General features: G+C 33.3%; 1 protein-coding gene across 1 annotated transcript; it reads right to left on the bottom strand.

Moving 5' to 3' along the window:
- Nucleotides 1–8,640: 8,640 nt before the first annotated feature.
- LOC132732339 (testis-specific serine/threonine-protein kinase 1-like) lies at nucleotides 8,641–9,941 on the bottom strand. Its single transcript, XM_060718748.1, has one exon. The coding sequence runs from the start codon at nucleotides 9,524–9,526 to the stop codon at nucleotides 8,657–8,659; it is 870 nt and encodes a 289-aa protein (XP_060574731.1). The 5' UTR covers nucleotides 9,527–9,941; the 3' UTR covers nucleotides 8,641–8,656.
- Between the last annotated feature and the right edge of the window lie 1,912 nt (nucleotides 9,942–11,853).

The following is an 11,853-nucleotide window of genomic DNA, read 5'->3' as shown; positions in this document are numbered from 1 at the left end:
CTTTTCTTGTTCTTGAGTTAAGCATTCTAAAATCAATGCAGAACCTAAGTGAACCATCCTTTTTCCGAACAAGAACAACATTAGAAGAGAAAGGAGAGTCACTAGGCCTGATGGCACCGCAATCAAGCATATCCTTAAGGTGCTGCCTCACCTCTTCATACATTCCAGGGGGAATTTTCCTGTAAGGCTGCTTGAAAGGGGTGTCATCATTTAAAACAATTCTATGGCGTGTGAGATCAGTACAACCAATATCAGTTGATCCCTTGGAAAATACATGATTCCAATTGCCTAAAACTTGGCGAACACGCAAAAGTTGCTGAGGGGACAGATTCTCAGTATCAACATTCAAACCAAGAGAAGATATATCTGGCTGTGAAGAGGTAGAGTTCACACCATTAGAAACAGAATGAGAAGAAGCAAGGTTGTCTAGCACTGTAACTTCATTAACCACACAAATGTTAGATTTCGGCTTAATAGTCAATGTCTCGCAGTAAGATTACAGATGCGTACAGGCACCTTTGCATAACCGCTTTCATTGGACACTGAAACTATTTGTGGCCGAACAATATATAAAACATCTGCATCAGGGTTTTCAGTCACAAGCTTAGTATCATTAGAGACACCTCTAACAAGACAATTAACAGAAATAGACTCATACGGGTGCAACTGTGATAGGATGGTCATTGGTAGATTTGACTGTGTGAGGCTTACAAACTAAACTGTCAAATGCTGATTGCCAAACTTGAGACAAATTTGAATCAGTAGATGAAAGTTTACAGAGCCTGATAACATTGGTACCCAATATCAACAGGACAAGATATGTTGTTATGTGTATCAGGGACAACTAATACAGGCACAGGCAAACTGAAGGTTTAATTCCGGCATAGCAATCGGAACTTCAATATACCCTAAAATATCTAAAGATTGCCCATTTGCAACTGAAATGTCTAAGTTGATATTGAAATCTGTCAAATTCAACAGTGGCGGTCTATTTGACAATGACAAATAAAATGAGTTTGATACTGTTGAAACCATTGAGCCAGTATAAACTAGAGCTATGGCTGAAATACCATTAAACAAAATATTGGCCTTATTGGAACATCCAATAATTCTATTAACAAGTGATTGCTTTTCAATAACCGCCTCTGATTGGCCAACAACAGAGGCGGACCCTAGTTTGGGTAGACCGCAGAGGATCCCTGTTGCGCAGCAACATGACCCTGCTGATTCATACCCTTACCACGGCCACGCCAACTGCGATTGGTATTGTAAGATGTGTTACGGACTGGTGTGTTATAAGGTGCTGTTTGAGGTGGTGTCTGATATCTGTATGTCTGTACTGGGGGTGGTGGTGTGTTCCATTGAGGCAAAGGAGTATGTTGTGTAGGTAATGAGAGATTATTAAGTTTCTGTAAAATGGCATGAAATCTCCTATCAACACCAGACTGTAAACCACGCATTTGTTCCTTGAAACGATGCTCCATGTCCTTCATAGATTTTTCTACATAGGAAATAGAAGCCATTTCACCAGACACCTGCGAATTTACAGAAATTTTGGACTTGGGCTGGACAAACGGAATAGTATCCTTCTCAATCCTACGGATTTCCATTAAAAAATCATCATAGTCAGAAGCAGAGTCAAGCTTATGTCTACTGCTTGCTCTTAAAGAATCTGACTTTAAACCTGACCATAACTTTTCACATAATAATTCATTCCTAGCAGACTTTGGTACAGAACCACCCTCAAAAGCTCTCTGCAAAGTGCACTCTAAACGACACCCATAGGCTGCTACCGATTCATCAACGCCCTGAGATGCATTGAAGAATTCCTTCATAGTAACACCTTGCCTTGACGGTTCAGCATAATTCACAGACAACTTATGTAAAATATCATCTATGGACACAGATTCACCTAACGAAACTACCAAACGTCTAGCTGTGTCCCTTAAAGAAGATCTCACAGCTTGACGAACTTGGGAGTCAAGTAAAGATGTATCTTTCTTAAGACACTGTACCTCATGGTGCCACTCATAATAAGAAATTTCACCTTTAGGGGTAGGGTCATCTCCAGAAAAAGGTGGAATCTTAGGATTACGGGATAAAATTGGGGAAGGTGCAGATGGGGGAGCAGAAGGAGAAAAACTGAAGGAAGTTGGCTTTATACCTCTACCATAACCATGAGAGGGTGTCTTAGCTGGTGTTCCATCCTTAACAGAGATATGGTATTTTGACGACAAAAAATTAATCATCTCTTCCTCAGAAAAAGAATATTTCTTCTCACCTTCTGAATCTTCCATCTTTAAAAAAATGCAAAAAAAAATGAGAGGGAAAAAAAATAGACCCTGGGATTGAGTGGATAGATGAAAACAAAGTCAATAAATAAAATAAACAGAAAATAAAAAAATAAAATAAATAAGTGTTCAAAGAATAAGACACTGAAGCGGAAAAATGGGGTAAAATAGACCAGGAAAATACACCTAACTTATGGTGAAAAACCAATAAGTTTATTTTAAATGAAACTCAATAATCAAATTTATTGATGTATTCACAAACAATATTAAAAGCAAGTACAAATGCTTCTATTTACCTGATAAACAGAATTGTTTTTAATTCAATACACCATTAAAAAAAATAATAAAAGGTAACTCTGTATTTTTACCAAGTACTAACTGTACCAATATTAGTACCTTCAATTCACAAATTCCTGGTTTGAACCAGTACTGTTCAACAAAAATGATACCCAATAATTCAGTCCAGTACTAACTTGTCAGTACCCCAAGTGTTACTAGGACATTACAAGTTCCTGGGGATAACCAGTACTAAAATATTTTAATATTCACAAGGTCAATAATCAAACATATATAATAAATATACAAGTTATATTTGGGCAGTATCCCTTAAATAATTCCTGGTAAATACCAGTACTTATTTATTAAGTATTTCCTGGTTGTCACCAGTACTTACCAATCAATTTATAAAAAAAATGTAGAATAATTATTACACTGTAGTTCCTGGATGTAACCAGTACTTGAATGACCAGTAAAATACTTTAAAAAAATAGTGGTGATTATCCCCGCCTGTCACGCGGGAGACCGGGGTTCAATTCCCCGTCGGGGAGCCAATTTGTAGTGGGGGGTTCTTAGTAAAACAACAGTATGTAGTGTTTACCAGATTTATTCAGGTTGTAGAAGAAACCTATAACAAAATAAATAGATTATAATACAAATAACAAAGAGAAATATAATACAATAGAAAATTCATGGATTGCATATTTCATAATTTACAATAATTACAATATATACATTATAAACATTTCACAATTACAATTAAAATAAATATATACATACCAGGCTTTAAATAGATGAGATCTAATTTCAAATAAATATAAAGAGTACAAATATTTCTACAAAGAAATAAATGATATAACTTTAAACGTAAATGCAAAGAATGTGTTTCCACTTCGACTGCAATGAAAGGAGTGGTCAGTTACCAAGAAATATTAGCTATCCCAGAACCAAATCATCTAAAAATAACTTGCATACCAAAACCAATCATCCATCACTCAACTTGCAAAACCAGTTCAATCACTCATACAAAAGGAACAAAGACAAAACATGAACACATAGCACCACAAAAGATTTGGTTTGGCCTTTAAGGGAAATAACTACCGTATTTATTATAAAAAGTGAACTTGGCTAAATTTAACCTTATCTACATTCATGAACTTTGTAGTGAAATATATTCATATGGCAATGAAGATCGCCAAGGACTATCAAAATCAAACCGGGAGTTTTTATGTTATCATCTATTTCTTCATTCAAATGTCATTCTTTAAGGAACATAACAATACAAAGCAATGTTACAACTTACACACAACAAGTTCAAGTATATATGTTTTAATTGGAAAATTATTATATTAAAAAAATAGTAATATCTAGCTTTAAAAGGTACAAACTTTACATTTTTGATGCAAGTAGCCATGAGATTCTCTGTTTTCTAGTAATATATTGAATTTCCTTAATTGTTTTCTTGTTTAATTGTGTTGACAAGCTAAAAAGCTGTCAAAAACAAAAATAAATCTATTAGATTGAGTGACGGCATTTAAGTTTCTTTTTGTCAAGGGTCTACAATTTCTGTTATAATCAAAAGTTTTGAATAAGCCAACAACACGACGACAGCAACAACAATGTTGTGTTGTGTTGTGTTGTGTTGTGATGCTATGCTATGCTATGCTATGCTATGCTATGCTATGCTATGCTATGCTATGCTATGCTTTGCTATGCTATGCTATGCTTTGCTATGCTATGCTATGCTGTGCTCACTTTAAACAAAGCATGAATATATCTACTTGTAAACAAAATCATTTACAAGCTAGATATGCAAATATAAACATATATGCCAGTACATTTACTTGTATTGAAACACATTTATATACAACTATTAGAATACTGTTCCGCAAAAGTAAAGAGAATAAATGGAAACATTAAGTGGTGATTTTTACGATTTAGTATTAATCTTAGATTATTTATCTCTCTTATCACGTCCTTTTGGTATGTTTTGTCTGTCTGATGATGATTTATAAAACATTTTCCAAAAATGCATGTAAATGATTATCAGCAAATTTAAACATATACTGTCACAGAGAACAATTGAATGATATTTTTAGGAGAAGGTGTAACTGAGGAACTCAATCAAACTTAAAATGAAAAGTTTAACTATTATCTATTATAATAAAAGAATAACATGCGTTCACATTTACTGCGCATGTTTTACTAAAAATCCCCTACTAAGATTTACAAATTATAATTCAGTTGAAGTGCCATAAGAACATTAAAATGTTCGCTGAAATATACTTCTGTTATCAATCATAGGACGTTTGCCACGTATATATTATAAACAAAATAGATGGAATGAGAACGAGATTAAGAATATAGTACACGTCAATGTTTCCAGGCCAGAAACAAGTCAGAATGAGAAAAGTACTCAAATTTATTTATACACTTAACAAAGCATTTCTTATAGGCATATTGGACAATCGTACACATCTGCGGACGTTTCAAAATTCCAAATTTTACCAGTTCATGTTAAATATGTTGACTATTGCTTAAGCCGGTATTAGGGGGCATGGACGGTACTTTGCACATTCAATTACCTTCCATGCACAGGCTCAACCCGAGCCTGCAACATTTTAAATTTTGTCGTTTTGTACGTTCTTTAGGGATTCTTTATTTCTCTCTATTTTACTGGTGAAACTAAATAAAATTATTTTGTTTTCAAGTAAAAGGAATGTTGTTTTGATAATGTGGTCGCACAATTTTCCTCAGCATAATACATAACATTTGCTAACATTTGATTATGTCACCTTCGTTAGAGATATTCTGTCGTTATTCGGTAAATAGATGGAAACTGTAATTGGATGTCAGACAAATTGCTACTGTATAAATCAACATCTTCTACAAGCAGGCTTACAAGAACGATTTTACTGATATTTAGTTGACTTAGAGAAATAAACATGATTTGATTGAAGTCGTAATGGAGGAACCAGTAAATTAATTTTCTTATCTTTTGTTCATATACATTTTAAAGTAGTAATTTGACATCAAGCGTTTATCGTGTCATTTACAATGCCTTTACTCTTTTCCGTGAGTAACTGATTTGAGAAATCGTTGATCGATCTTAAGGCCGATGTCGTCAACTACTCTATACAATAAATATGTAACACATTCCATTAAGATAAGGATATTTCTTACAAATAAATATACATAAAGACTGAATCATTCACTGGGAGTTTTCGATTTGATTTGCAACGATGTTCAAAGTGAATAACTATGATATGCTTGACATTTTACATAATTAAATGGTAAATTTGGATACTAGTAGTTAAATTTCTTATGTCTTTGCTTATGAAACATTGTAGGAAAATCTCTAGTATAGATTGCCACGATTACACCATTTCATGCCGACTAACGCCTACAGTTAGAAGTAAGGCTAATGATTGCATAATCAGATTGCAATAAATATATTCTTCTACATGTAAAATGTTTGCCACCCAATGCCCACCTTGTTTCAAATTTAACCATGGTTGAATCACATATAACTTAAGTGTGGTAACTCATTCTGTGACGTCAATTTCAATTTACCATTTGTCATTAATAAATCACATTAGTCTACGAACTAACTAGATACATAAAATAGTTGGAAAAAAAAACTTAATATAGTTCATTGTTTGTTAATTTTAATATGAACATTAGGAACTATAGATTTCATATAATTTCTTTGTTAGATGACTAGACTGTTAAATAGTTTCTTTTATATGATGGCACAACCACGTATATGTGAAGAAAGTGAAAATACCTCATTTACAGTTATGGAAATTTGATTTTCGTGCTGTATTGGTTCCAAATATGTAAAGTAAATTGTGTCTATTTTACGATGAAGGGGTGGCGATATCAGACTTGAATACACGGTTTACCAATATGCAACGATTAATTTGAAGCATCAAAATACAATATTAACCGTTTCCAGGTCTCCCAACAATGTTTAGAACAACAAATATGGTCAATTAACTGTCACAGCTGAACATGTCATATAACATATGTCAATAAATTGTTAGACCTAGGGCAATGTCATTGGTCATCAAAAATGATGAGAAAAGCTATTTTCGTAAGATTAGCGCCTAATTTATTTTTTCAATATTTCCAAACAATGTACTGAAGTTGTCGCCTAAAGGCCAGTTGAGATATATAATGTGCAGCTTAGGGGAAGCCTGTTTTAAATAATGAGCTTTTAATGAGCCGAGATGATGAGGAAGATAAAATTATCTATAGTTAGACTTTGTGTGTGAAAAAAAACTGTGTAAACAAGCGGGCCATTTATGTTCGAATTGTTTCAGAATTGAAAATTATCTTTCAATTACATGAATTAGGGAAGGGACCTATTCATGAAACTTGTCCGAAACACATTTCTTCTATGATACAAAGTTAGAAATTGTCACAAAACATCATTTCTATTCAAGTTGTGTTGCTTTTTTTAATTTTTGATGACTAAGCAATTAAAGGATCTAAGGAATCCCAAATTTGCATCCTTTATATTTTATTTCATTCTCAACATTTCTGCCAAAGGAATCTTTAATCAGTTCAGAAAAAGCAGACCAGAAATCTATAAAACAAAACTTGAATCTATACATGATGACTAGGTGTGCCCTTGATTAGATCCGAGGCAGCTCAAACCACTGCACATCATCTCACTATGACGTACAATTCTGGGAGGTATTTGCTGTTCAAAAGATTTACAGCAGCCACGAAGATGCAAACAGACTGGCATTGCTTTTTGAAAAAGAAAAGCAGTTGAAATGTTTATCTGGCTATACCTAATGATGTCAATGGCAGAAACCCTCAGAGTAAGTAAACCCATAGCTGTTGTGAACACACGAGAATAAAAGGTATATTAGCCCAGTATTGTACAAGGTGCCTAACGCAAAAGAAAATATAAAGTTGCATGCTTGCAGATGATCACAATAATTTCAAGAAAATTAACTTTGAAAACAATGTACTCAGACTTTAAGAACGGTTAAAACATTTACAATTCAAGTAATTATTTACATGTTATATGCAAAGAATAACTGATTTTTTGCCATATTTATCACTATTTTTATTGCGTGACAAACGCAGGACTTTTGCATAGTTGTAATTTACATAAAAGTGCCGTTTGCAATTTGTAAATTACTTTCTTTGTTCACTTGACAATATATGTCTTCAAAATGAATCGTGGGGGGGGGGGGGGGGGGGGGGGGGGCTGCTTATGTTATCAGTCTTAAAATGGACAAACCCATGTCAAGGGGAGAGTACTCAATTAGTACCGTAAATATTTGTCACCAACAGTTACTGCTCCTTCAATTGATTTAACACTGAGTGGATGAGTAGACATTTGCAGTTTTAATAGAAATACGGAAAAAGTGAGCCTAAACAGTAAAACTGAGAAATATTCGAAATAAATTATTTTCGTGACAACAAATGACTATATTGTTTATACTTTTTGGTTGAATTTTAGGTGGTACCAACACAGAATATGTCATATGGCGACTGTCCAGGATTATTGGTGGGGGGAAACCTCAGGTGCCCCTGTACATTATTACAGGCTCAAACATGCAACTGAGTAGAACTACGGAAGTTCCGTAAGCTAACTGGATAAATTCTTCACATGAAAGAGTCCAAGTCCCTTGCGGCATTTGAACTCACGGCAGTCAGGGGCAAACGGTTTGAAGTCAACGACCTTAAAGACTCGGCCACAGGCGCCCAATATTTAATTAATACATGTCCTCAAACATGGGCAGATAATTCAACATACAACATGTAAATTTCCCGATTGTTCAGCAAATTTCAGTACATGCGTCAATTATTCACTGTAATTTTATTTTAAAATGATATAAGTTTGCTATTTTGAATAGCTTTTAGTTAGACGAAATCAATCAAATTTTACAAAACTTGTTATTTGATATATTTGATTTATTACATAAAAAGTTAAAATAATTTACATTAAACGCATTTACAAACTAGATAAAACACTCCAATCATGAAATCAAAATGATTTGTTTGAAAGTGGGGATTAATTAAACAATAAACATTAATTTTGGTTTTAAAAAATTACGTCATGGACGTTATGATGACTTTTCTATGGCGTCGTCTCTAAGCCACTTAGTCGACAAAATATGATCTACATTAGGTCGTTTCGTAATACTAGGATCCAATATTTCAAATATTAGCTTTTTGCAATTCTCACTAATTTTACTGCTTACTCTAGGTGGAAATTTGATATCACGTGACAACTGCTGCTGAACAAGTCTGGTAACATTTGCATCTTCAAATGGCATTGTTCCGCATAACATTGTATATAATATAACTCCCGTCCCCCAAATATCATTTACTCTTGGATCATATGGAATTCCACGAAGTAGTTCCGGTGATGCGTACGCAGCACTTCCGCAGAATGTCCTGCACATCAAACCGCTTGAACTTGTATCAAAAGACCGGGCAAATCCGAAATCTGTTAAAGCGGCGACATTATTTTTAAATATTAAGATATTTTCACATTTAAGATCCCTATGAGCAATGTTCAAATCGTGTAAATATTTCAAACCATTCATGACGTCGTTGAAGATATTTTTGCTTTTCACCTCTGCAATAAAACCATGGCTATGAATCATTTGTAGCACGTCGCCCTTTTCTGCATACTGCATGATTTGAAATATGAATTCCTTTGTTTCTATGCACATGAATGTCTGTATCACATTTTTATGTTTTATACGTTTGATGATTTCTAATTCACGCGGTAAAAACTTAGTTAAGTAATCCTTTCTTGCTTTTTGGCGATCAATGATTTTAACAGCGCACATCTTGCGGTCTGCGACTCTTTCGACGGTTCGAACTTTCGAATATGTTCCTTCTCCAAGTTGGTGTCCCACTCGATACCCCTTTGCGGCTAGAGTGTCCGCTATTCTCATGAATTTTTTCGGTGTTGTACGCTCCATTCCGCAAGTAGGTTCTTAGAAACACACCCTTCATTGAGACAAAAATTATTTCTTGTTAAACCTGTAAGTGTTATTTTAATAACATTCTGTAGACTGTATTCGCGAGGTGAGATTTTAATTCATCACCAAGTCCGAGAAATATCTCAGACGACGCTACAGAAAACAGGATATGTTCCTTGTGTTCTTGCCAATTCTTTTTAATAATTCGAGAGGTAATTCCAATTAATACACGGATTGCATGATGAGTTAATTGTTTATATCGATTTGCGTTGATGCGCAACGAAGACAATCGCGTGTCAAAGGTTAATTATTGTGACGTCATGCGTGACAACGCGCGTAAAATCAATGCAACGTTACGATATCTTAATATTTGTGAAACTAAAGACTGAGGTAAATATACTGTGATAACTTTGAACAAATATTTGTTCTACACAGATCTATGAAAGTTAAAAAGCTATAAAATTCGAGATGCGCTCATTAATTCAGGTTTTATTTTTGACATTATCATTGAGATTAAATATGATATTAAATAATAGATTGTACCTGTGTTTTCAATACTTTATTTGTACTTATAGGGTAACATAAAACTTTCGAATTTTTATTTCAATTTTTAAAGTTGGCCGGTAGATAAATGCTTGTTTATAAGGCAACGACAAACATTCTATCCGGGGATATTTCTATGCAAATGAATACAAAAGATAATTTTGCATACAATTATTTTTCTATTCTAAGATCTACTGTACCTCCTATTGAATATTTATTAAAACTTAATAGATTTTATTTTCATGAAATAAAATCTCTATGAAATTTCCCTTTAAATTTTCAGAATATATTTCAAAACCGAATATTATTTGTTGGCCTTTAGTGAACACCTATAATTATTATTCTACAAATAATAGAAAATGCACCTTTGCAGGGTACATCTAGATATTTTCTGATGATTAAGAGGTATGACTGAAAACTATCTTAAGTTTGCAATTGATGTTTTAGAAATAGAATTGTATTGCGTTATGCCTCCAATTTTCTTTCTAAACTAATGAGATGAAATAAAGCAACGATTTGCTTTAACAAAAATACCAGCGCGGGAGCCAGATTTCTGCATGTCAATAATAAAGTCATTGATATATGACAACACCGATCTATAAGATACGGGACGTGAAATCTAATATTAGATAATCAGATAAAATCAGTAATTAATTGATATCCAGCTAAATTTTCCCTTTTAACAGGCTTTGATAAAGACATATCCTATATCCGTAATGAACACTTAATATGTGGTATTTATCATAAAATTCAATACATCTTTAATGTTAAAAGGTACCATCATACAAGGGGTAATATTTTCAACCAAGTTAAAAGAACTTTCACTAAAAATATCAGTTACAAAAGAAAGAGAATTAATTATGTAAAAGAAAAAAATCCATTTTTACGGTATAAAATACGGTCTCCATAAATAGACGTTTGGCGTGACTGGCCTTTTATTGCCGGATTTAGGTGGATTTTATTTTCTTAATCACTTGCCATTCTAAATTATACAGGTTTTACACTTGTGTATAATTAATATTAAAGCAGCATGCCCCTACATTCATGCTAATTTTCATGAAAAATACTGTGAAGTGAACATTGAAAGTATTTTACAGATTGCAAACGGCAATTACCAAAAAGAGGTCAAAAATGCATAAAAACCTCTTTCTGCGTTAGTAACGCAACAGAATAAGAGTGATTGATACTGCAAAAGCAGTCATTAATCGCACCTAACATGTAAATAATTAATTAAATATTGAATCTTTTTACTTTTCTTAAGATTCTAAAGATTGAATTTATTGAAATATCTTGGTTCATCGAGAGGCATGCAGCGTTAAAGGAATATTTGATCTCTGGGTTTTATATGTCATCTCATGTTGATTGAATAAATATTATATCAAACAGAAATAAGAAATGGTGAAGTTTAAATAACAGAAATGAAATACTGATATTCATCAAGTTTGAATTATTAGAACGAAAAATTGTTGTCTTTTATAATATTACATGACTATGAATCATCCCTAAGCTGGTTTGGATCCATGCTGGTCGCAAACCCACTATGTTGGTTTTGTCGTGACGCGGCTCATATATTCGAGAAAGAGTATTCATTTTATAAGAAAAAACACTGGTATTTTACCTTGAAATGGTACACAGCATAAATTGAGCATGCATGCACTAAAGTACAACATAAACTTAAACAATATATATATAATTATATAATATATGATGTATGAAATGACTTTATTGTGTACCATTTGATAATAACTTGTGTGCACAATTTCAGATCAGCTTTATCAGAACAA

The sequence above is a fragment of the Ruditapes philippinarum genome, unplaced genomic scaffold, assembly GCF_026571515.1.
Source record: "Ruditapes philippinarum isolate M1 unplaced genomic scaffold, ASM2657151v2 ctg2741_1_1_1_1, whole genome shotgun sequence".
Classification (NCBI taxonomy): domain Eukaryota; kingdom Metazoa; phylum Mollusca; class Bivalvia; order Venerida; family Veneridae; genus Ruditapes; species Ruditapes philippinarum.
Note: the sequence above shows the minus strand (reverse complement) of the source record. Positions and strands in the feature narration are given on the sequence as shown.